A 26,018-nucleotide genomic window follows, 5' to 3' on the forward strand; every position below is an offset into this window, starting at 1 on the left:
TCCGTAAGAGGTTTTCCTGCATATGTAATCACTTGTGTGATTTATGTTCCCTGCGTTCATTTAGTCTTCACAGAAGCCTGGCCCAGCTTTGCAAATCTTAGTCTCTGTATGTGCTGCCTTATTTCAGGCTGCTGCTGGAAACACCCTGCAGCAGCACAGGTCTGGCTGCAGCTCCGGGTGATCGTGGGTTTTCTGTTTATGCTGATGGTTTCGCTTTTCATGTTGGGTGGCACGTGGCAGGTTCCCTCTGTTAATTAGAACAAATGTGCCAATTATGTTAATGTATCTCCCGATACCAATCAACGAATAATTAGAGACAACACATCTGTCTCTCACTGGGGAGCGGGATGACAGAAAAGACACTACAAGGTACAGCGATCTAAATTACGGCTGCCTTGGATCATGTGCTTCCTCAGCCAGTCACAGGGGTGGCTCAGTTTGGTGGCAGGCTTGCCAGCATGTTAGCAGCACTGGTCAAGCAGATCCAGCGCAGCTGGCAGGAGCCGTGTGCCTCACTGCTCTGCAAATTGCATCCAGAGCACTAAGGATCTCTAACCGAAAGGTTGTTGACTTCAGGTGTGCTCCAGCTTCTCAGCATCTGCAGTTGCTGTGAGTCAGGATTTCATTCACTGCACTTACACCATTACAGAGGGGCCTTCTCTTGCTAGTCAGCTTGCAAACATATAATAAAAATATCTTCTTGAGTGGAAAACTAAAAAAAATAAATGGGGGCTTTGTGCCTGCTTTGTTCCAGGGGGCTGATATGTAAGAAAAAATGGTTGCATGTTGTTGTAATTCTCCATAGCTGTCATCTCCACAAGGGAACACTTACCGCATCCTTCATGGAAGTATTGTTGCCACTTAAATGATTTCTGTTATGATAAGGAAAAACTGATGCACAGGCTTTCTCTACGTATATGCACAACGATCCGTACGTTTATTAGTAACAGTTGGAGGGATGTGCCCGATTTAATTGAATAAATATAGCTAGGTACCTGTGCAAGAGTCATTGTGACTATAGCCAATAAATGTACATCCTTAATATTTAGGCAAAAGCAAAGATCTACTTTAGAAAAATCTCCATGGAGTTGAAAAATGGAACCATGAGGGCGTGATTTGGTATGACCCTGAAGACAGGCATCTTGTGCAGTTTGAAATGCCCGTGGGTGAACTGCTGCCCCTCTATCTGCTTGCCCAGAGGGGTGCAGGTCTCTGACATACAGATTTCCAGTGCCTCATCTGCCAGCCTTGTTGTGAGCATGGTGGTTTCCCCAGGGCACCAAACACCATTATTCTGGCAACAGAATTAAATTCAGGGTAAGTTTCTGCATTGACTGGATTAACAACCTACTTCAGCGAGGGGGCTGTGCCTTGGGGAATGACATGGCATCAAAAGAGATCGTTGCTTTTAACTTCTGTAGTAACAGTTTGCATACTTGTCATTCATAAATCACACTGTCTCGTTCCACTTTGTTCTCTTCTCTTTTGTATTTGACACCTGATCTCTCTTGACTTACGTCACAGAACAACCCTGCTCCCACCTATTCTGGTTACCTCAAAAAAGATAAATCTGAGGTTTGGAGGTGCTGAGCACTGCAGCCACCTGCACCAGAAAAAATGAGGCTGTTAGTAACTGAAAATAAGTACCAACGAAAGTCTTGTTTACATGTTGTAATGTGTTTAATTAATTAGCGTTTATACCAGAACTGAGAGAGGAAACACATCCACTGGAGGATTGTATTCTTTTTTGTGTTGCTCCACTGATGGCTAAAATGTGTATGAAAGGAGACTCCTGTCTCTTGTCAAATCATCCATCAGTTTCTCCCTTCAGATTTCGTGATGTTATCATTTGCTATATGAACAGGCTCATGACATCATAAAAACCCAAATGCCAGAAGAAGACTGACTTAGATATGTGTCACAGTTTGAGGCTGGGCCGGCCACTAAGAAGTGACAGACACTCTCTATTAACCCCTCTCCCCTCCCAAAAAGGGAAAAGGAAAGAGAACAAGGGAGAGAGACTTTACGGTTTGGAAAAGAAAACTAAAACAGCTTTAATGAAACAATAACAATAAAAGAAAAGATAATAATAAGAATAAGGAGATAATGAAATATATACAATATGTACAAATATATACAAATAGATACAAAACCAATACCAAACCCAGCTCCCCCCACCCTGATGACGATACGTCACCACCAACACTGCAGGACTGGCACTGGGGCAGTCCCAGGCTGGACTCAGCAGCAGGCAGGGACGGGATGCAGGAGCTGGACTCAGGCACTGGATTCAGGGATGCACGGATTGGGATCGATGACGGAAGAACAGACAGAGTCCTCCTCAGATGTCGGCCATCAAAGAAGAGAGCGAGACCCTCATGATCTCTCAGCCTTATGTTGAATAAGACGTGTATGGGATGGGATACTCTGTTGGTCAGGTTTGGGTCACCTGTCCAGTTCACTCCTCCCTGTAGGTGTGACCTTTTTTGTGCTTGTGACCCTTTTCACTCCCGGCACCCCAACACGGAGTACAAGATTTAGCAGTGACCTTGGTCGCTATAAGAACAAGTCTAGAGGCAAGGGCCTCTCTGCATCCCATTCCTTGGTACAAACGATAAACATCAGGCCTTATCACTGCTGGGAGCAGTCACTGTCTGGAAAAACATGCTGCTGTTTCAGAAAGTGCCGTTAGTTAGAGGAGACTTAACTGAAAAATTAAAGCAGTAAAACAGAATTAGTTCTGATTTAGCCCAAACCAGGACAACATGTTAAAGGTGCATCTTATAAAAGAGATGGAATTTAGACATGCACGCAGTACCAATGTCCTTGCAAAACAGATTTTTCAGAAAAAAAAGATGTCGTATTGTTCTGCAAAATAAATGTTTTATTGTTAGCAAATTCTGTGAGTCATTAGGTGAAAAAGTTCTTTCTTCTAAGAGATTTGGTGAAGAACCAGAGGCAGTATACTGAATTATACAGAGTATCTTTTTTTTTTTTTTTTTCTGATATTGACAACTCCTGTTTTTATATCATCTTCAGTGTTTTTGCAGGGATGAAAGGGAATTTAATGCTCATAGCTTTAATTTTGTCTGATCAGCTGAGACCCAGACTGAATATGCATTTGTGTGTTTTTGCGGAGAGCGGAAGTGTTGGAGAGTGCTGGAAAAAGAGAACCACGTGCTTGAGCATGGAGCCTTGCATAGTGCAGAGGGCTGCTAGAGTATGTGCTTGGATGGGCATACCAGAAGCATTTTGGACTGAGCCTTAGACCGTGGGATGACTGTAGTCCTGTCCTCACTGACATCCTGATGTCCTTAATGTGCAAAGCAGAGGGAAACTATAGGTGGATTTGAAGGTTGGTACACAGCTGCGGCAGTGCATGTAGCACCTTTTAGAGCCCTAACACAAGCCTATACTCCATCCCAGAAATAAATAATAATATTAAAACTTAAGAAAGACATTTTGCTTATCCAAGAGGCCATGCTTAAGTGGCAGTGTACCAGTGGGGGAGAGGTAAACTCCTGGCTTGTTTTTCAGTCTGGGATGCATGCAGACTTGACTTGCAGGTGAGGTGTAGTCATCCTGGCAAGGAAAACTAGGTTATTGACTAAAAGCTTGTATCTTCCATGGTAAAACATAAATGTTGTAGTGACAGAAACAGAACCTCCAAAGTTTTGTCTTTTTTTCTTCCTCCCTTGTTCCTTGCAGACATGCATATCCATTTCCACAGCCCTTTTTGCACCACCAGTTTTAAGCTATAAAGTGCAATAGTTGTGAGGCTACCATATACTGCAGCAGTCTACTATAGGAGAGAAGGGTTTAAATCAAGCCTTCCTCGGAGCAGTGATTTTACATGTATGTCTTTGGAAGCAGCTCACGCCTGATGCACATCCACTCAAACTGAGGTAGGGGAGCTGGAGCTGCTTAAATTAGGGCTAAAGATGGGGAGTGGGAGGTGGGCAGCTCGAATCCAAGCCCATGTCTGCGAGCACTGGCCTTGCAGCGTTGGACTGGCTCTGCCTGGGAATGAATCGAGCCCTCTGTGTGTAACACCAGGAGAGGCCATCAGTTTTCTCCCCACGGCTTGAGTCGGTCTGTATGTATCTCGGTGGGAGAGCAAGTTCTCTGTTAGCTTTGGGGTATGTTGATGCTCAGGCAGTTCCTCAAATGTCTTTGGAAAACTGAGGTTTGTGAGAGCAGGTCTTGGCAGTTAGCACCTCGCTGGTCCAGTGAGTTGATTATGTTTATGTTTTTCTTCCTTTAATTAAATCCCGGGCACAAGCTGGAGTGATCCAGTGACATGAAGGTCTGGCTTTGATCCATCCAGGGCCCCAGTCCTGTCCTTCAGAGCACGCTCAGTTCAAATGAAAACAAGCTACTAGATTTGCAGCCAAATTATATTAGGGTGGCTTACAGCAGTCATCTGGAATATAATAGGGTGTTTCTTTAGGAAGGCAATAAAGAGAACATTGTCTAGATTAAAAATCACATATGAAAATATTTTTCTGTGTAACCAAGGAAATTACGCTTTATTAAAATAAAGTATAGCTTACATTAAAAAAAAAAAGGGAGAAGTAAGCACTGATGTAGTCTTCATGATTTTCTTGGTAACTGCCTCTTATTTTATTTAATCCTGATTGCAGGCAAACAATAACATGCATGTGTGTGTGAGTGCATCTGTATGAAAAACATTGGCATGTTTGTAATTTGTTAGTGTGACCTGCTCTGGTATAGGACCTCATTGTGTTAGACCCGGGGCAGGTACATACAAGGTTACTGCATTATTAACTGCCTAATTAGACAAGATGTACAAAGGAATGAGTGAGACCTCTGCTGTTTTAGGGTTTCTGTTTGTAGATACAGTCCTAAGGTGTCACCCCTTCCTTATCCAATGCCTCAGACTCTAAAAAACATATATTAGCTGTTTGTCTTGGTGCAGTCCTGGCAGACTTTGAAAACGCGTTGTTTTCCAGGCAAGGCAAGACAGTTTTTGTGTGGAGGGGTGGGGGGAAGGGAACCTGAAGAAAAGGGTGGGCGTGAAGGGTGTTCCCCCTACTTTCTACCGTGGTGGTTTATTTCAGTTGGCAGTGTGCCTCAGGTGAGTCCTTTGTGATGTGCCTTGACTCACTTGCACTTTCTGAGATGAGCAATGTAATCACAGATACTTTGCCTGTTGTGATGTACCTGGTGCTGACTCACTGCCTCCCCTCTGGCCCTTTGAAACCCTAAGGTGGAGTGGCTGAAGAACGAAGAGGTGATTGATCCCGTGGAAGACCGAAATTTTTACATCACCATCGACCACAACCTGATCATTAAGCAAGCCCGGCTTTCTGACACGGCCAATTACACTTGTGTCGCCAAAAATATTGTGGCCAAAAGAAAAAGCACCACAGCAACTGTGATTGTCTATGGTAAGTGATGCCTTGTCCTGCTGCATGGGATGGACACACACTCAAAGGAAGTGGTGGAACCAGAGGGGGATACAAAATGCCTGTGTGCAACTCTTACTGCAGTCTGTGACTGAGCTTGGCTGCGTGTGCAGCCTGTTGACTTGCAGCCATATGCAGAGACTGCAGTCAGGGTTCATTACTGAAAATACTCAGAAATACAGCTCTGATGGCTTGGCTTATTGGTGACAGACAACAGTGTTAAAGGAGGAACAGACACCTACATAAACAGCCAATTGCCTTACTGAAGAGAAGGCGGTTGCTCCCCTTGCCATAACACACTCCAGCTGGATGCAGCAAGGACCAACGGGTCACTCCCTCCAGCAGGAGCGTCCAAGGCATCGTTTGTACCAACACATTTCACATTCTTAGTGTAGCTTTTCAGAAGTAAAAGTAAAAGTGAAAGGAAGTTTGTACTTCCAGATACCTGTAAGATTGTCAGAGCACAGCAGAATCTTCTGTTTTCTTATACCTCTTTAAATAAACTTATTTTTGGTGTCTACTACCAAAACATATACTCTGATGTCAGGGGCAAAGTAGCAAAGCACTCTGGGACTGCAGTTCATAGGCACACAATCTAGCTTAAAAATAAACATCAGGGGAATACAAAGCATGGGATAACATTATTCTGTGTCTGCATCATAGCCTTGTTCTAATATTGAGGACGGCTGTGCTTTGGCTGGGGAGGGGCCAGATGAGCTGTCCTCCTGTAGTCTCTTCCAGGCTGTGTTGCGCAGCAGCTTTGCCCCGCCAGTCCGAGCCTTTGCCCCTGCAAAGTTAATGCCCCAGTGCATCCCAGGCAGGGGTATCCACCAGAACAAAACCTGCTCTGACAATGTGCCAGCTGACTGTCCTGGTGTTCCTTACAATCAGCTTAATTATAGGATAAACAAGTAGGAAAATATCCCTATGATTATCCCTAATATTCATTTCATATTCAGGGTAGCAGTTAGATTTAATTGTAAGCAGTTGCTTCCCTGAAGTTACAATGAGGGCCTTTTAGTTCAGTTTTTATAGAAAACCAGCTGAATTGAGTTGATTAGCAGTGTTTGTGATATTGAGGAAGAAACCATACAAGAGCACTGTGTTTTGTAACTGTGATGAAAGCAGAAACAAAAAGATGTAGGCAGAGCTGTGAGTGCTCTCTGAATCCACAGAGATTTTGGCCGTACACGTGCCACCAGGTGCTTAGTGCTGGGTCAGGTTGGTTTTCAGGAGAAGACAGGTCACTGGTCAGCCACAGTAGTCATGAAATGGCGATTGTCATTCAGCATCAGCATTTCTTCTCTTGCATCATGACTTCTGGCATAGTGTATATTCAGTACGTTGGAGACATGGGTTTGTATCTGTTCAGGGTTGCTTCTTGTGTTCTTCCCAGCCATCACTTGTGACTGCTGTTGGAGGCAGCATGACACAGAGCCAGGGGTGTCTTTGGGCTAATCAAGGTGGCTTGCTTACGTGATCATACTCTTTCTATCTTGCTTTTCAGTGAATGGAGGCTGGTCTACCTGGACTGAGTGGTCAGTCTGTAACAGCCGATGTGGGAGAGGCTTTCAGAAGCGTACGAGGACCTGCACCAATCCTGCCCCACTCAACGGTGGTGCCTTCTGCGAGGGCCAGAGCGTTCAGAAAATAGCTTGCACCACTCTGTGTCCAGGTTCAGTATGAACAGTACATAGCCCTAGATTAATAGTTTGTCTGTCACCAGTCATTTCAGGAGAACACTATTAGATGCAAAATCCTCCTTTTCCTTATTAATAAATCCAACATTTCATTGAATGAATATGAAATTATATTACGTAAGTAGATAAAATACTGAGCACATTATATCAAGCAGCAGAGGATTCAGACCCACTTTTGCATGCAGCTTGCACTGGTGTATCAGCCCTGGTAATTTGGAGGATTTGGGGGACATTCAGAGCTTTAAATGGTAGGAGATAAAGGTTGAAATCTCTGGAAAATGACTGGAATTTTGATATAGAAAGCAACTGTGATATAAATACATTTTCAATGTCTGCTCAGTCCAACTGTCACAGCAAGTGGAGCATCTGCGGTGTGGATGTTAAATTTGAGGCACGTGGTTACCTGACTTGAAATACAATGTTTATACTGGAAAGAGATGCGTATCCATACCTTTAAAAGGTATTTAAATGTAAACTTCTGAAAAATACAAAATTGCTTCAAGACACGCGAAGTAGTTGGTGGCTTTTCTGTGACAAAGTTCTGCCATCTGCCCTGTTGTCCAGTGCTTTCCTACCTCTGCAGTCCCACTCAAATTGATGGCAGCAAGGTCGTTTTCAGGTTGTGAAGCTTGGCCATCCAACTCTGGGTCTTAGTGATGGGTGAAACTTGAAGAGATGGAATTTCATCTCTCATCACTATTCCAAGTGACAGACTCCTGGCTCAGGCTGTGTCACTGGAACAATTTCATAGTTTGTTCTTCGGCTGTTCAGTTTAGTGGTTTTGAAAATCATTTGCGGGTTTATGAAAGACACTAAACACATTCCCGATTCTGCTCATGTGAAATAGCTCGGTGCATCTAGGTATTTCTTTTAATAGAAAATATTTAACATTAAACATCTTCCTACTAAAGAAGAATTTCTGGTCAAGTTTAACTTTAACCTTTGTGTTAAAAAATACCAAAAAAAAAAAAAAAAGTCACAGGTTCATGGCTTGTTGCTCATTTTCTTGTACACTTTGAGCACAGATAAACTGCTGATGAGTTTATAAAAAGGGGAGGAAAGAGCAAAAATGGGTCCGGAGCAGAAAGAAAGGAGAGAGAGAGTGAAGGTGCACTTACAGGCCAGAAATTGAACTTTAAGAAGAGCAGACTGACTCTTTTTAAGAAGAGCAGACTGGTGATCCTTCTGCCTTGCAGGGAATGACCAAGAGTTGGAGCCTGGCTTGTGCTGAGAGGTGCATCGCTCTCGCTTGGTGTTGCTTTATGTAGTCCCTAACAAGTCATGTGCTTTCCTTGTCTCAGTGGATGGCAAGTGGACATCCTGGAGCAAGTGGTCCACCTGTGGCACGGAGTGCACCCACTGGCGCCGGAGGGAGTGCACGGCCCCGGCGCCCAAGAATGGGGGGAAGGACTGCGAAGGGCTGGTGCTGCAGTCCAAGAACTGCACCGACGGGCTTTGCATGCAGGGTAAGTGCTGCTGTGATGCCTCTGGGGTCTGGGATGTATGTGGCCGCAGAGAAACCTGCAATAAACTGCAGATCAGCATCAATGACTTAAAGTCGTAGAATCATTTATAGGATGGAGAAATGAGTTCATCCAGTTCTAACCAGTCTGGGGACTCCACTCTTCTTCCCTGAAGATGAATGTAATGCTGTCTGAGGTTTATGAAGTTGAGCAGTGAAGAATTAGAAACTCTGAGCCCTCTGCCCCCTGCCCTCCCCACCAAACATCCCTTCTCTCTAATACTAGCTCAGCGTTTGTCCAAGGAAGCTTGGCAGTGACTCTTACGGCCATGCAAATGAAAAGTAAAGGGTTTAGGGCAAAACTTTCAAAAGAGTAAACTTTACAAAGCAGATCAGCTCGTGGCTTCTTACTGTCAGGAATGGCGGATGCATGTGTTTCTACATGTAAATGTTATGCCCCTTTCTGAATTTTGGACGCCCTGTAATACAAAGAGGTACCCTGCATCTATGCAGTTCCTATGCAAACTTCATATACGCTTGTCAGCATGCTGCAGCCTCATAAAGATCAGCTCTAGCACTGAAGTCTATTCTACCTGTACCTATTCAGGCCTGGTCCTGCCTTTGTGACTAGTAAGAGCGAGAAGTAAAAAAAAAGTAGGCTTTTAGTGTGATTCTGACATATGTTGATGAACAATTAGTCATCTTTGCACCCCATCCTGTCTCAAAAATGAGGTCTCTGTTCTGCTGGTTCATTGAAACTTCCTTTCACATTTTGTTAGCACAATAACCTGAGCCAAAATCCTCATATACACCTGTCTCCATTTCATCCTGTCTCTCTGAGGTACTTCTTTGTCAAGCCTCTGCTCTCTGTTGCCCAAAGAGTTGTGGCTGTAACTATCCAGTATCTATGTGTCCAGATAATAAAATGCCTTGAGCTCTCTCATGAAAAAGGAGCCAGGAATGTTTACTCTCTGAGGCAGCTTACCTTTGACTGAAATAGTCATGATGACAGAGAAGTGACACTCCTAGCTAATAAATAGGTCTGCTTCTTGAATAGGCCATATAGGTGGCTGTTGTGCTGGCAGCGATCTTTGAGCTACCCTATGGCACAGCATGGCCATTTGCTCTGAGGTTTCCCAGATGTACAAAAAAGGCTTCTTCATTGTGGCTCACACAAACACTTTGATTGCATTAAAAACTATTAGTCGATGTCAGCAGCCTATAAAGCTGTAATTCCTCTAAACGTTTGTTTTTATGGGGAAGACAGAAAGGTGAGATTCAGAGCTCCTCTCTTTTTCTTTTCTAAAGCTAGAAGAAAAAAAATCTTACTGTATAACACCTTGGTGACTTTTATAGTGGGGAAGCTAACGTATCCCTACCTCTGGCAGCCTGAATAAGTAATTATGGTAAATTAGGAAGAAAAGATACATTTCCCCATACAGAAGAGCTCTTCACTATCAGATCATATTTAGTCAGATGTATATCATCTTTGAGTGTGTGTGTAAAGAGAGCCATTTAAGCAGAAATCTTGTAGAAAATTAGATATAATGGTACGGCAGAATAAAAGCCCTGTAGGGGTCTCGTTTATCTGTTGATGGTGTATTGCATTTTGTTTGTGAAAGTGGATGCTAGGTATAAAGCAGAGGTCTTCATCAGGAGAGAGGGTGAGGCTATTGTGAATCATATTCTGCTTCATATATATGTATATAAAAAATGGTAATGAAAAATGTACAGTCACACATTGACCTGCTTGACTCCAGGGACCGTGATAATCCTTCAGTGATGGAATTTAATGGCAGTGTTTTAATGGTGTCCTTATACTCACGGGGTCTCATATACCTGTAAAACTTACAGTCCTGCTCCCTGATCCATCACTGCTGAGAAGATTGATTTGCCATACTTGGTGGCAGTGTGCCTGCTGCTGTCTCTCTCCCTCTCTCTGCTTTTCTCTATTTCTCTTTCTCAGTTTATGCAAAACCAGTCTGAACACTTACATTTTTGCTGGTGTGGATCGGAAATAGCAAATCTGCCTGCTGAGCTAGAAAGAAATACAGGACTCCTTTCATTCCTAAAACACCATGCCTCTTCACATTATTTGAGGCTGGTGGGGACTGGCCTGGAACTGACGTTGCTCCTAGCCTGGGGACCTGTGAGTCCACAGTAGACTTTTCCAATGCCTTCAAGCCAGGGGGTCTGGCATGGCACAGGTGGCATGGAGGGAGCCGCAGCCACCTTTCCTCTGTGACCGTAGCCCTCCGGGAGATATGTTAGCTTACCTGCACCATAGCCGAATCCTGCTCCCAGGTGCCCTGGTACTTCCTCCTTAGTGTCAGTCTTTAGTGAGAGCTTGACTGTTGACTTTCACACCATGGGTGTAGTTAAGGGCAAAGAATTAGTAGACAGACCCTCTTACCAGGAGTTGCTAGGCTGTTGCTTTAACAAAAGCTCACTTGTAAATATGTATGTCCATATAGCTGTACATAAAAGATATCCTGGAAAATGTTGGATTGAATGAGTCTAATTTACAAGCCCTTTCTCTTCCAGTCTGTTATTCACTACAGCAACATCAGCTGGATAAATCAATAAGCTCTTTCATCAGACTGCCCCTGCTCCAGCAAAGAGCAGCAGTCTGCACCACTATCGATTTCTGTGGGGATAAAAACTGTGGAGCTTTCTCCATCCCTTGTAATTACAGTGTTTTACACCCAAAGCTGTAGTTTGTGCTTACCACTAACTGTGGCATTTCTCGTGCAACTCTGCTGTCACATTTATTCAGACTAATGATCTTGCTAGTACACACATACACTCCCTTATCCAGTAGTTAGTATTTTTCTGTTAACATGAAAGGATGAACAGTCATTAAACTAGAGAGCCTGTAGAGAGACAGCAGGCTGAATTGAAGAAGAAAAGCAGCTGTAGTGGAAATTTAGGATGGTCATACCTATTTTTGCTATTTTAAGTTTCCAAATACACAATATTGCCTATCAGGTCCCATTATAGCAATTTCGTAATTCCCATAATAGCATTAATATTATCTTCTGGAACAAAATATGCTGTAGGTGTAAGAAGAATTGGCTGGTTACCACCCACACTAGTTGCAGTATTGTCTCCGTAGTTGCATTATTTCCCATTTGAAGTATGAGTACTGTGGTAAATACTTCTGTGCAACGAACAACACTTTTAAAGGCACGCATTGCGTCTCACAGGGGATCGCTATAAACTGAAACACTGCAATTAGCCCTCCAGTCATCCCGCTAATGACTTTGGTGGGCGTTCTGTGTGGGGAGTAAGAATGCAAAGCACTACACTGATGGCTCAAACTTCAGCACAAGTGGTTCCCTTCCCTAGATCACAAATATGTTTAAAGCAACATATACGGGAAAGTGTTTTGCTGGGGCTGGTCTGGAATGACTGCAAGGTCATGTGTGTGGTACCAGACAGATGCTAAAAGTCCCTAGTGGGCCAAATTCAATGTTGCATTATGTGTAAAATGCTGCTGGTAATCAGAAGAGGTGGACAACCTATGAAGAGAGTTAGCTTTGTTGCATGGTTATGTTGAAGGTTTATTACATGAGTTGTGACATGCAGCTATCAGCTATCATGTCGCCTGTGTCCTTTCTGTTGATGATCTGAAGTGACAGTGTTCAGATCTGTATTCTCCCTGTCCTGAATAAATAAGTACAGAAAGTCCATAGGCATGAAGTTGGTGCTTGTCCATGCTGGTAAAGCTGTTGGTCTTTTCTGAAATCATGCTTGTGATGCACAGGGTTGGCAGAAGCACAGTCAGAAGGAGACTACCAGTGCCCCTTCTTCACCTCACTCTTGACTTTAGTAGACCACCATGGCCTTTCATAAAAGGCTGGCTATGTTGGGCTTTCAGGTTTTTTTTCAAAACACAGGGCTAGGTGACTTACAGCAGCAAGGTAATACTGAAGCACATGTTGCCACTTGAGGACTATGGATTATATAGTTACATAAACAGTACTGTTGCTCTGTGTAGTAGAAACTGTTCACTTTGTACAGTCTCACATTATGGAATACAAATCTGTCACTGAATAGGGCCAAAAGGAAATTTCCACTTATGAATCATTGCTAAGTGTCATCAGATCCAGTGTGGACGTCTCCTTTGTTCCTTTGGTTTTAAATAAATTAGCATGAAAAGACTGAGACATCCTACTATTACTTAAAGAATGGAGGCAAACATTCAATACATCTTCACCCATCCTTACAGACAACACTTGGGACTAATTCTCGGATCACTTTGGTTCTCTCCCTATGTGCAGCTTAAGTACTTGGAAATTCAAATAGCACGTACACCACTTGAGAAAAAGTAACGTATACCATGCTGAAGATGTTATTATCAGACTAGTAATTCCATTTCTCATTAAAAAAAAGGCTGCCTTCTAGTCAAGGGTGAATTGATGTGAAATGATGATGGCAACTCTATATTTGCCAAGCCCTTTGAAATCCTCTTCTGAAAGGTGGTATGAAGTTCATAAGGTTCCCTCTTAGAATGCTAGTGTCTAAGTGGGTGAAAAAGATGCAGATTGTCATGCTTGTGCATGAAATGGTTAACTGCTCCCCTTTTCCAGTCTCGTGCCTGTTTATACACAGACATCTAATAGAAAGCAAAGCTAACCTGATACTAACATCATTGTCTTCCCGAAACTTATATATTCTGCCCGTGCCTTGCTTGTTTAATGTTACATGTCAGAACCTCTGGTGGAATAAGCATTTATTTCCCTTTTTGACTTGTTTTGAAAGCAGGCATTTAGGAAACAATTACAGGGCAGAGCAGTTTGATGAGGACCTCTGGTCCTCCAGAGCAGATTAGTGTGCAGAGAGCAGAGGAATGTTTTCCAGACTCCAGGAGGTAAGCAAAGCTCTCTCAAGGCAAACTGCAACAGAAGCCCATGTGTGCAGAGAAATTAAATAAAACTTTTTATTAAGAGCATGTGGGTCAAGTGAGAACTTGTGATATGTTCAGTCTGTTACCATAATGGTATAGCCACCTGGCCTGTTTTGCTGAGTCCTTCCAGGGCGGGGGAGGGTGTCATTCATTTGAAGAACGCATTTCATCTGTTCCTAGAGGAAGTTTTCTGCAATATTGTTATTTGATATGAGTAAGGAGATGAGTTATTCTGTTTTCAACCCAATTACTACATAATGGTGTAGCAGCCAAGGAAGTTTATGCACACATCTCAGAGTTACGACTCATCTTTATTTTTATTGTAGCGACATGAGAAATCCCCAGCTGAGAAGCGTCCATGCTCTGTTAGGCCCTATGCAACTGGGAGTGCTTGCCTGGGAAATGTACTGCTCGATGCAGATAGAAGCATTGAGAGAAAATAGAAGCACAGAGCCACAAGCAGAACCTAGGACACTGAAATCACTGTATCTTATCCCAGTCAGTTCAGAAAGAGCCACCTCCACATTAATTTTAATGAAAGGCAAGTGCTGTAAGATCTCTAGGCTGTTTTCAAAAATCTCAGCTAATTAAAAAATGTTATAGCCACAGAGAGAGGAGAAAAACCACAACCTTGTCCATCTATAATTTTCATTATTCTTAATTCACTTGGGTTTTTCTTTTATTCTTCACTTATTCTGCACATTAAAAACCTCAAAAAGTTACTCAGATAGAGGAAAGAAAAACGCAAAGCTTCTAATAGTCTAACTGATACAATAACTTCTTTGTAGAAAAAAGATCTAAACATACACTGATGATAATGAGTGTTTATATTTTCCGTGCCATGTACAAAGGTGGGTATATTGCATGATTGATGCTTTCCTGGCAAAGTGTCAGGCAGAGCAAGGTTACATGAGCAGCCCAAGGCTCATCAGGGAGTCAGTGACAGGATCAGGAGTAAAACTCAGTGCTCTCTATTTCTAAATCTGTATTCTACAAAAAGGAGTAACAAAAACATTGGCAGCATCCTTAAATGAAAACTCATGTTGGGGAAGGAAGTTTCTGTAGTTTGGGAATCAAACATTGAGCTGATCAGCTGATTCTGGAGTCTCTGGGATTTTTGAGGTTTTAAACCAAGGGATACAAGTTACCTTACCTGGGAACTTACAGACCTGCTGAAGATTTTGATACCTGTCACTGAACATCCGTGTGGATAACTCATGAGCCTTTATTTCCAGCACTCCTAACCGTTTCAGTCCCCTCTTCTAGATCCTCTTCCAACTGTCCGTTCCTTCATCTAGCTGTTTGCCATGTGTCCTCTCTTCAGTGCTGCTCGGTGTCCTTATTTCAGCCCTCCCTGTAAGCTCTTTGCTCTGGTCCAGCTACAAGTGCAAAACAAAGCAAACCCCAGGAAGTCTATTTACCATTCAGTCATTGCAAACATGGAATTTACAAATACACAATCTAGCAAATTGCAATGGCAGACGTGTGTTTACTTTTGCTGTCAAACATGCATAACAAACTTAAGTTAAGGTTCTGTGCTTCTAAGATGCTAAAGACTGACATAAGATTTAGCCGAAAGGTCAAAGTCCTTAACTGTAAAATATTGCATAGTGCCAAAATTGCCTGTCCTAATCCACATCAACTTTTAGCGACAATTTATCCTACTCTTCCGTCTTCCCCGACCCCAATATAGATGACATGCATGTTTAAACTCAGGCAAGACCTTTCTAACAAAGTTAACAAAATGTCAGAAATCTAATTTAAAATGAAAGCATACTTGCAGTCGTAATTACAGAGTATCATAAACTCCTGTTCAGGGACAGAACAAGCGAGACTCCCCGTTTAACCTACTCGCTCAGGAAAGATCTGAGATAATACCTAAGTAAATAATCAGTCACAAAACCTCAAGCTCCCTGTTTATTAGCCCACCCTGACCATGCCAATAATTAGTCCTTTAGAAGGAAAATAAATTACTGTGAATTATCTCTAGGATACCTGATATATTTGAACTTCAGCATCATTACTGCAGACATGAAGGTCTTTCTTTAGAATAATAAATATTAGAAGAAGCTGGGCACATTCTGGCTGAAAGTTTTTTGCAGCTCCAGGGACTTTGTTCATTGTTGGGGGTTTGTGTTTTGGGTTTTTTTTATATTTTAACCACCACAAAAAAGGTATAAGATTTCACATCTACTTCTTTAGTTGCTAGAGTTTCTGGGAAATAGCAGGGGAGAGAAACAATTAACAGCAATTACAATTCAAAGATTATTGTTAATATTTCTCCTGTGGTAAATCTGCATTAGCAACACGTTAGGTGAAGCCTTAACTGACTAAACAGTCGGAATAGGCGGTTTACTCTAAGGTTGCTTTTGTACCATTGACTCTGCCCTCTTGTAGAAAAGGAAGTACTGGAAGCTTGTGCAGTGTCAGTCTCTGGACAGTGGGACCTGCAAAAAGCAATTTAAAATTCCTGAGTGTCAAATTAAGTCTCCTAAATTCCTTCTGTTAACCTGAGCATATGTGACTGCTTGTCCGTTGTAGCAACTAGATGGAAACTGATAGCATTGCAATGCGTCTGAATTAACATTTTGAAAGCCCTTGAAAGTCTTTTTTTTGAAAGTGTCTTTTAAAAGCTTTGAGCCTTTGCACACTGTATTGATCAACTAGAATTTCCTTTAAAAATAATGAAGAAACTCAGCAAGCCGGTGATGGCTGTAGGATTGCTGAGAGGTAATGGTGAACTAGGTAAGGCAAAAGGAGGCATAAAATGGAAAAGGGACTAGTAATGTGAAGTCACTGCTGGAGACATGGCACTGCAAACACTGCAGGTGCATGTGCCTTTTTTCTTCTTTGTCTCAGAAATGTTGCTTTATAATGGAATTCAGAATTTAGGATTGCTGGATGTCTCTTCCCAGGAATGCAGAGTTTTACAAAATCTGAGATTGGCCTGACTTTAAATTGAGAATGGCCTTTTACAGGAAAAGGGAGAGAAGCTGAATTTCTAGAACCTGGAATTTGGAAACAGCAATATATACTTTTTTTTTTTTACCCATTGAAATCCGTTGAACTCAAAAATCAACAAAACCAATCAAAATTTAAAAAAAAAAAAAAAGGGTTCTTAATCCAATTTTATTCCAGCTTTTCAGGATGATTTCCAAGACTGAGACTGATTGTAGAAAAACTTAGCAAAACCCAAAGGTTTAAAATAAAATTCTGAGCCACTGGAGCTGGGGAAAAGAGGAAGATAACTGAATTAATGCTGAAAGAAGACCTCATCATGGGAATTAAGAACAGAAGCAATTGGGTGCATGTTGTTTGGGACTGGTACGGAAAAATTTACCAGCTTACTGGCTTTGAGTTATTAAATACTGGAACTCATCTGATGTGTGTGTCAAAGGGTTGTTTCAGTAAACTCTCATGTCACAATGTACGCACCACATACCTTATTTAAGTCGTCTAAGAACTGCTTCCTTCAAATTTTAGGCATCTACGTGTGAGAATTAGTCTCTGTTCATCTGTCCGTCATAGCTCTGTGCTTCAGAATCTGTGGCCAGCAAGAGCTTATTCCTACTTCAGTGTCGCTACACTGGGTCAACAGATCAAAGTAGAGAGAGAAAGGCAGCAGTTGAATGCGTGCCACCTTCTTTTCTTATGGGCAGTTTAAGGGCATTGACTTTGGAGCCAAAAGGGGGAAAAGTGCTGTTACAATATATTATGTTCAACCTGTTGAGTTCATTGCAACAGGATGTTGCTGAGACATGTCATGTGGCTAGGCTTTCAAAAGGGCCACGTAATTATGTGACCTTAGCTCCTTTTGAAACTGCTACATAAAGGTTAAAGTAAAGAGTGTTTATGGATTAGAAGCAAGTGGTGCCAGATTAAAATATGATGGATAAAAGAAACAAGCAGTTATGGCATACTTTATGCAATCTTCACTTTATTAAATGAAAGTACCTGTCTCCAACTCTCACTGACCTTGATACAGTCTCAAAATATGTATCATTAACTGTGACCTCAGCAGCTGATGGTATAAAGCAATTTCTTTGCAGGATAATTGTAAATATTTTTGTAAATATGACCCAAACTGCATAAACTCAAGTAAAGAACTGTCCAGAAAGATCATCTTCAGTTACTCCACCATCTTACCTAGTTACTTGCTGGGAAGAGAGAAGGTAGCTGGGGAAAATACAAATGGAAAACTGGGAAATTTTCTTTCGCTCTTATGTGAATATTTTATTTTCTGCAAGCCACAGAATAAAATACTTTCATAATCTGATCAATTCACTCTAAAATTTCTATCCATTAATACAAATTTAGCATGACTAGAAAGCTAGCAAAATTTATTAAGGACCAAAAAGGAAAGCAAGTTAGTTACAAAGTTCCCTCTGCATGAAGCCGTGACCTAGTGTTTTATACCACAGGGATAAAAGTTATCTTTAAAATATGCAAGTTCACAGGCAAAGGCAGCATATTCCCAGGACTTTCTAGGTAAAACCAAACACAGGATTTCAGGATGCCCATGGTTATGATACTGAGTTATCAGTCTGAGCACCATGTGTGTTTATATATGCCCATATATGCTGAGGGGTAGATTCTTCCCCAGTGGAAAAAAAGAGAGCTTAGAAAAGTTGTTTTGGTGACTGTTTGGTGACACTGTTTCAATTTAGTCCCAAGGGAGTCAGTGCCATAATCTCTGCACAATTATCTTTCATAGGTCTGAGATGCTTCATTCCCAAATGCTTCATTTTCCCCCAACTTGGCAGAAGGTTTATCTGCTCCTCCCAAGGCAAATTGCAGCAGATGAATTCATGCTGTAAAAAGGGTCAGCTTGTCTCTTTGTCAAAGCTAACCCCCTAAGGCATATGATCCCACATACGCAGACACGCTGAAGGCCATTCAGCCACAGAGACCTGCCGTTGAGCCTTCTGTGGCCTCTGGCACGAATGTGTTTCCAGAAGGTCAGAGAAAGGCATGTGGGACCAGAATGCTGAGGCTAGACTTCCAATGTTTGGGGATCATCTGCCTTCACAAACTGCACCAAACTAATTAAATTAGCTTCAAAATCTATTTCGTTAAATGGACATAATTCCGCAAATCAGTGCAAGTGCGACTGATGCTGAAATTCAGTTAAACTAAATTGATTAAAAGCCTGCTGAAGTCTTTGCTATATACCAACATTGGATTGGTTTATCTTTCTGGTACAATCTGACATATGCAACCTTCTTCACTTTTCCCACTGTGTTACATCATTATAAAGGTGCTTAAATTGCTCTTTACATGCTGTATAGAAAAAGAACAGGCAACGCCTATGTAATGCACCTTTATAATGATGCATCTGCATTTGTACAAAGGACTTGTGCCAGTGCAATTACCTTAGTTAAAAAAAGCCCACCTTTAACACTTAATAGAAGGACTTCCACAGGGACAAAAAATGTATTTACAAGCCTAAAGTGGAATATAAAGTAGAATGAATGGAGAAACATCAACTTAATTAAAAGCTTCTTAATGAATGTGTTTAGTATGCAGTTACAGTGGTGCAATTTCTGTGTGTTAACCCAAGCCTCCCACTAATTCCCCAGGTATGGCATAGGGTGAGGTACTTGTAAAATGCAGGAAATAAATACCCACTTCTCGTAAGACTCCAGGAACCTCAAACAGGAGGGACTACGCAAGTGTAAAGTGTGATTGTTACTATTTTACTTATCCAGCAGTGAGTTACACAACAAAACATCAAAAGCCCCTTTGAAAATGTACATTTCTCAACAAGCTGGAGGAAGAAGCTTAAATTAATTTTCTCAAAGCAAGTAGCTCACTGAAACCAGCTGTTCTGTGTGTGAGTCAGCAGCCTTCCCAGAGTCAAACCCACCAGTACTTTTCTAAGCTCACCCTCGTTAAAAATTTTGATGATCCTGGTAGAAGTCCCTCAGGTACTTACCAAGCAGTGCTGTTGATAGAAAGAGGGGAAAAAAAACTCCACAAGAAAAGGATCTCTTTTCACTGCAGTTACTTTGAAGAGAGAAGGGAAATCGTTCTTCATTATTTCAATTACTAATCCCAGCAGGTTTGCATCATTATCTGGTGAAAATGTCCTTTCTCATTGTTTGAAGGCATAGTCAGAGAGACCAGTGTGAAAGCCAACTTTCTAAAGCAATACCTGTGCTCTTGTGCTGGGAGCATGGCAATAACCCTACCTCCTGCCCAGCCACCATCCCCAGCGCATGGCTGCAAGCCGTCCCCTTACTGCTGCCACTGCAATGCCCACTGCCTTTTGGAAGAGCTCTTTCATGACAAAGGAGTGTTTAAAAGTAATTTTCTTCTAAAATGTCTTGCCCAAATGGCGGAAGGCATCCGTGGTTGCCATGTTTGAATGATCTCTGACAAATGTGCTTAATTTGCAAGTGCAAAATTTGCAAGCTGGTGTTTGACCAGAGAATGGCTGGGGTTGCCAGCTTGGCTAGGATGATAGAAATCAACCCAAGGTAAGGTCTCTGCTAGCTTCAGCCAGGGAAGCTTGCCCACATACTGTGAGCAAACAGGGTTGCATGACCACCACAGCATACCTGGTGTAGTGCTGTCACCTCAACAAGAACTTTACATCCAGCGTGAGTGGCCACCTATCCATCTACAGCCAGGTTGGTCAGGTGTGATTCTTGGCCCTCAGCAAAAAAATTGGCATGCCCATGGCATCTCATCTCACACAGCAGCCCTTAACCCCTCCACCTTGGCCATGCCTTCCTTCTGTATGAAAAGCACATGTTTTTCAGTCTGAAAATGTGTCCTCACATTTGTGAGGCTAATGGAAGCAGCAAGCAGTATCCTCACTGCATCCTCCTATTTTAGTAGATGTGTCTTTGAATACATACACAAAACATCTCTGTTGAAGAAATTGGTATCACTCTTATGTAGCTGCAGTGGTGCTCTCCATAGTTATCAGTAAGAGAATCTATGCAAACTTGTAAAACGCAAATAAGTATTTGTGTCAAACAGGCTCTGTGAAGAGGTTGCAATGAGGTAAATTGCTTTTAGAGTATTTGAGGACTGCACTTTTTTACTGGGCTGAAACGACTTGAATTTGGATTTCCATTTTCCCAGGAAGAAAGAATGCTTTCAGTAATATTACAGCTAATCCAGTCCTTTGTGCCTGTTGACTGGCAGTTGCTAGATCACTTCAGATGTGGCAGGAATGATGCGTAACCTTGAATGTGAAACTTGCCAGCTGAAATGCAATGTAAGGAGAGAGGAATAGCCTTTCCAGCTCTGCACAGGTGAGCTCGAGCTCTGTGGGTGATGCAGAGCTGGGGAACGTGTGCTGCCCCATGCCAGCTCCCCCAAGAACATGCTGGAGCACCGAAGTGCAGAGAGACATCCTCAGCTTTCCCAGTGGATTTGAGTACATAGCAAAAAGGTGTTTGGAGTCACAGCTGGCTTAAATTCCAACTTGTCCTCATGCCTTGTATTTCGTGCTGGCTGCCTCTTGGTCTCCAGAGAAATTATGCCCAAGGAAATTCTGGGCATAAGGCTATAGCTGAAGTTGAGGTTGACTAAATACGGGCCTCAACATTCATCTGGGGAGTAAGCAGGGAGCAACTAGGGTACTGTAAATTCATGCCCAGATTTGCTGAGCACTCACTCAAGCCCTCAAAAATTGCTCACCTTACTTTTTATGGCCAATACCTGGAGTACACCAGTAGAAGTAGGAAGCAGTTATAATAAAAAAACTGAGTATGCATGTTGAGAGTACACATAGGTGAACTTGCCTCAAAGAACCAAATAAATGAATGTAAGAACGTAGTATTTCTAAAAGCAATTATAAGGCTGGAATCATTGCTGTGAATTAAAGTTTTAAATAGATATTTCAGGCAATGTAGTCTGTCCCATGATGCCTCAGAAAAAAAAACCATCATCATCAAAAAGCAGCTCTTCTTGCTTTGGTGTGGTGGGTTGACCTTGGCTGGACACCAGGTGCCCACCAAAGCCACTCTATGAGTCCTCAGCTGGACAGGGGAAAGAAAATGCAATGAAAAGCCTGTGGGATGAGATAAAGGCAGTAAGAGATCATCCACCAGTTACCATCACAGGCAAAACAGACTCAACTTAGGGGAAAATTAATTTAATTTATTACCAATCAAATCAGAGAAGAGTAATGAGGAATAAAACCAAATCTTAAAACACCTTCCCCCCACGTCTCCCTTCTTCCTGGGTTTAATCCTAATTTCTCTGCCTCCTCCCCCCGAGTGGTGCAGGGGGACGGGGAGCGGGGGTTGCGGTCAGTTCATCACACATTGTCTCTACCACTCCTTCCTCCTCAGGGGGAGGTCTCCTCACATTCTTTCCCTGCTCCAACATGAGGTCCCTCCCTTGGGAGACAGTCCTCCATGAACTTCTCCAATGAGATGCTTCCCATAGCTTGCAGTTCTTCACGAACTGCTCCAGCGTGGGTCCCTTCCATGGGGTGTAGTCCTTCAGGAACAGATTGCTCCAGCGTGGGCCCCCCATGGGGTCACAAGTCCTGCCAGCAAACCTGCTCCAGCATGATCTACTCTCTCCTCGGGTCCACAGGTCCTGCCAGGGGTGGGTTTCTTCACAGAAACAGCAAGAAGTGTGGGCTTCCCACAGGTTCACAGCCTTCTTTGGGCATCCACCTGCTCCAACATGGGTCCTCCATGGGCTGCAGGTAGATGTGCTCCACCGTGGACCTCTGTGAGCTGCAGGGGCACAGCCTGCCTCACCATGATCTTCACCAGGGGCTGCAGGGGATTCTCTGCTCTGATGCCTGGAGCACCTTCTCCCCCTCCTTCTTCACTGACCTTGGTGTCTGCAGAGTTGTTTTCTCTCACATATTCTCACTCCTCTCTCCAGCTGCAATTGCTCCTGCACCGTTGGTTGGATTGGGTTTTTTTCCCCCTTCTTAAATATGTTATCACAGAAGCACTACCACCTTTGCTGATGGGCTCGGCCTTGGCCAATGGTGGCTCCGTCTATAGAGCCAGCTGGCATTGGCTCTGTCGGACACAGGAGAAGCCTCTAGCAGCTTCTCACAGAAGCCACCCCTATAACACCCCATCCCACCCACCCTCCTGCCCCCGCTGCTACCAAAACCTTGCCACACAAACCTAGTACATCTGGTATTTTGGTTAAGGTAGCATTTACATGATAGTTAATGTCTGGAAGCTTCAGGGAGAAGTATGTGTAAGCATGCGATTGGGATAGACTGTATCTTCATTAGCAAGCAGTGCAGCCTAGCAGGAAGAGCTATGTCAAGCACAACAGATGCTGAGCACCCAAATTCAGCATTTCTGGGAGCTCAGGATTATTACTGTGGTCAGCTCGTAACGTGGTCCTGTGCATTAGACACACACCAGGAGTGCATTTTCCAGTTCCGTTTCACCTGCAGGAAGTCCCTGGCTGTGCAAGCTCCTTGCAGTGCAATCCAAGGAGAGGGGGTGAAATTCCCTTCAAAAGCACTGAAAGGGAAGGTGATGGAGGAGGGATACCTTCGGTCTTACACTGACTCTAATCCTGTCCCTGACAGTGACTCCCCTGCTTCCTTTGCATTTGTCATTTACCTTTCCAGCAGGACCAGACTTGGAGCATTTTGCTTGTTTTCCATGTGGGTGGAAAGTGGATGGGAGGTACTTAGCTAGTTAGTGTGGACTAAGCAGTTCCAGTGTGCCATGCTGTAGGAGTTGCAGAAAGAAAAGACCAAGGAAACGATCTCTCTTATTTATCCATTCCAAAATATAGCTGTAAATTGTGTTATGATTTTGTCGATATACAGTGCTTGAAAAGATTTCAAATAAATAATGTGACCCCAGGGGCCTTATTGATTTTGTAGTCTTTTTGAAGAGAAGCCACTCAGTTTCCCGTTTGCTGACAAATTCTTTGCTCCCTGAGGAATTCCTACTGGACATGTATTAAAGACAGGAAAAAATAATTCCAAGGAAATACAGAGAGAGAGGCTTTGTGCACGGACTGTGCTCAGTGAATGGGTATTTAACCTCTGACCAGTGACGACAGGTCTCCTTTAGCTCTATTAGATCAACAGCAACCTACTATAATTAAATAAAAAAACTGTTTAGAGCCTCACCAAACATGTCCTGGGAATTAAAGCATATGGCAAGGATAAGGAAAAAAGACTTTCCATATGCTAATGACTCTTGATGTCTGAAATAAATTAGATCCATTAGAGTTTATGCTCAATAAAAGAAAGACTTTAAGCACTCCAAAGTTAGTGACTCGAGACCGATTTTTGGCTTAGAAATTCAATCTGCCTGCTTATTAATTCTTAGTAAGGCTCTGGAGGAGACAGGGGATGCGAAATCATAATTCTGTGCTGTATTAGAATTTTAAAGTGCCATCAGTTTCCTTTCCTTCTTTTTTTTTTAATTAAACCATTTTTCATGCTTTCCTTTTTTGTTCTCATCATTAATTTGATTTTGTTCCCATTTTTGTTTAATTTCTTTCTTTTTAAGGTTTCATTTATCCTATTTCAACTGAACAGAGAACCCAGAATGAATATGGATTTTCTTGTAAGTTTAATGTTTGATTTTATGTTCCTTGGTGCTAATTTGATGCTGTTCCTTGGGTCAAGCTTTACTGTTAGACCAGCTCTGTGTGACTAGGCAAAGAGGGACCTATTCAGTGGCATGCTGCTTACTTGACAGCAGTCGCAGTGTTTTTCTGTCAGCGGGTTGACACAGAATCATAACGGCCCTTATGTATGAGGAATATGGAAGAAGATGCTGCTTCAGAGACAGAAACTGGAGAGAACGAACCTGCTTCTCATTAAAATTTCCTTAACAAACAGAAGAAATGTAGTGGAGGGATAACTTTTCTTTGAGCTGGAATGCAGAGAACTGCTTCCTGAACTGCTGGGGAAAAAAAAAAAAGTGACATTTCAAGGCCAGTAGGTTGAAGGTCTGATAGCCAGGAGCTTATGGAGGTGTATCAGTCCTTTTCAACATCTGCCAAGTCTCACCTCTGCAGCTGGAGGGAAGCTTGGCTTAAATGGCAAAGATGCAGGCAGAAAATAAAATAAAATAAAAATGATTTCACATGTTTCAAACTAACAAAAATGGGGTACTAAAAAGTCTGATTTGTTTTTGCACTTTCTTTTTTTCATTATGCTATCTCTAAAACTGGGATTCTTCACAGTATAGAAACATATCAAATCTTGGTCATATATTCAGACCTTTCGGAAAAAAACGTCTAGTGGATAATGATGCTAGAGATTAGCCTGGAATTAGTGCTGAAGATATGGTATAAGAAGCTAGTAGAAATATCATAGCTATTTTCTCACAAGACAGCTCTAATAAATCTGAGTTCCTTTTTGTAAATTACCGCATTATTTCTTACGCTTGCTTCGGCTTTTATCCAAATACAAATGTGTTAATGCCAGTGATGAGAATTCAGTATTTGGTTCTGTGCTTTACTATATAATTTTTTTTAAAAGGAAATAGATGGAAGGGAAATAGATGGAAAGGAAAACTAGCTTGACACATTATAGTGCAAAAAAAGCAAACTCAAAGATACATCCTGATATTCTAGGTATTCCATAGAAAATGGACTTTTGGGGGTTTTTGACATTTTTTTTTTAATTAACGAACAAGGCTTCTGAAGTTTAAAAACCCACAAATTGTTATGTACCAATATTATGACACTGTGTCACTAAGACATACTATTTTATTTCCTAGAGAGAATTTACTTCTTGAGACTAAGCCTATAATGTGTGTTATGCGTAGTATTCCCAGCCTGCGTACTAGATAGATGAACAGGTAGATAGGGAAAAAGTTAGAACACAAGTTAGAGAGAAATAAAAAAATCATTTTACATCAAAAGAGCATAAGCCTGTTATATAGCTTTGGAAATGGATTTTAAATGAACCTATAAAAAGGTAGTAAATATCTGCAGGAAACAAGAATAATAAGAATGTGTTTTCTTGAAAGTCCCTGTGAAGAGCACATTTCTTCAAGGTTCCTGGTCTCTCTGCCTCTAGCTGCTCCTGACTCAGATGATGTTGCTCTCTATGTTGGGATCGTCATAGCTGTGATTGTGTGCCTGGCTATTTCCGTGGTTGTGGCCCTGTTTGTCTATCGCAAGAACCACCGTGACTTCGAGTCAGATATTATCGACTCCTCGGCGCTAAATGGGGGATTTCAGCCTGTTAACATCAAGGCTGCAAGGCAAGGTTAGTTGTGATTTCACTCCATGTTGACCACTTCAGGGGGGTGGTATAAGGTTATGGTCTCTTGGGCTTCGTGAATGATGCTCGCTGGATGCTTGTTAGCAAATCATAGCCACTTGTTTCTGATAGTCAAGTGCTCAAAACCCACACTGGCATTTTTCAGATGTGCTTGAGAGCATAAAGCAGTGGAATTTCACTTCAGAAGAGAGAGCATGAATGCGAGAGTGAAAAACAGAAAAATTTACAGAAATACAGGTCCAGCTCGAATTTAAATCAAAGACAAAGCTCTGACAGAAACAACAGAGGCAGGATTCATCACAGGAGTGATATTACA

The 26,018-nt window shown here is 42.3% G+C and overlaps 1 protein-coding gene across 2 annotated transcripts in view; it reads left to right on the forward strand.

The window, feature by feature from the left end:
* UNC5C (unc-5 netrin receptor C) overlaps nt 1-26,018 on the forward strand; it is a 263,590-nt gene that overhangs the window by 210,485 nt on the left and 27,087 nt on the right. Inside the window, exons 5-9 of one of the 2 annotated variants that reach the window (XM_086464766.1) lie at nt 5,231-5,411; nt 6,937-7,104; nt 8,431-8,595; nt 23,973-24,029; nt 25,496-25,687. In XM_086464766.1, the coding sequence (XP_086320892.1) occupies nt 5,231-5,411; nt 6,937-7,104; nt 8,431-8,595; nt 23,973-24,029; nt 25,496-25,687 (763 nt within the window). The remainder of the gene's footprint in view (nt 1-5,230; nt 5,412-6,936; nt 7,105-8,430; nt 8,596-23,972; nt 24,030-25,495; nt 25,688-26,018) is intronic. The other variant, XM_086464767.1, reaches the window with a different exon arrangement.

Source organism: Leptosomus discolor, chromosome 4 (assembly GCF_034619465.1).
Source record: "Leptosomus discolor isolate bLepDis1 chromosome 4, bLepDis1.hap2, whole genome shotgun sequence".
Lineage (NCBI taxonomy): Eukaryota > Metazoa > Chordata > Aves > Leptosomiformes > Leptosomidae > Leptosomus > Leptosomus discolor.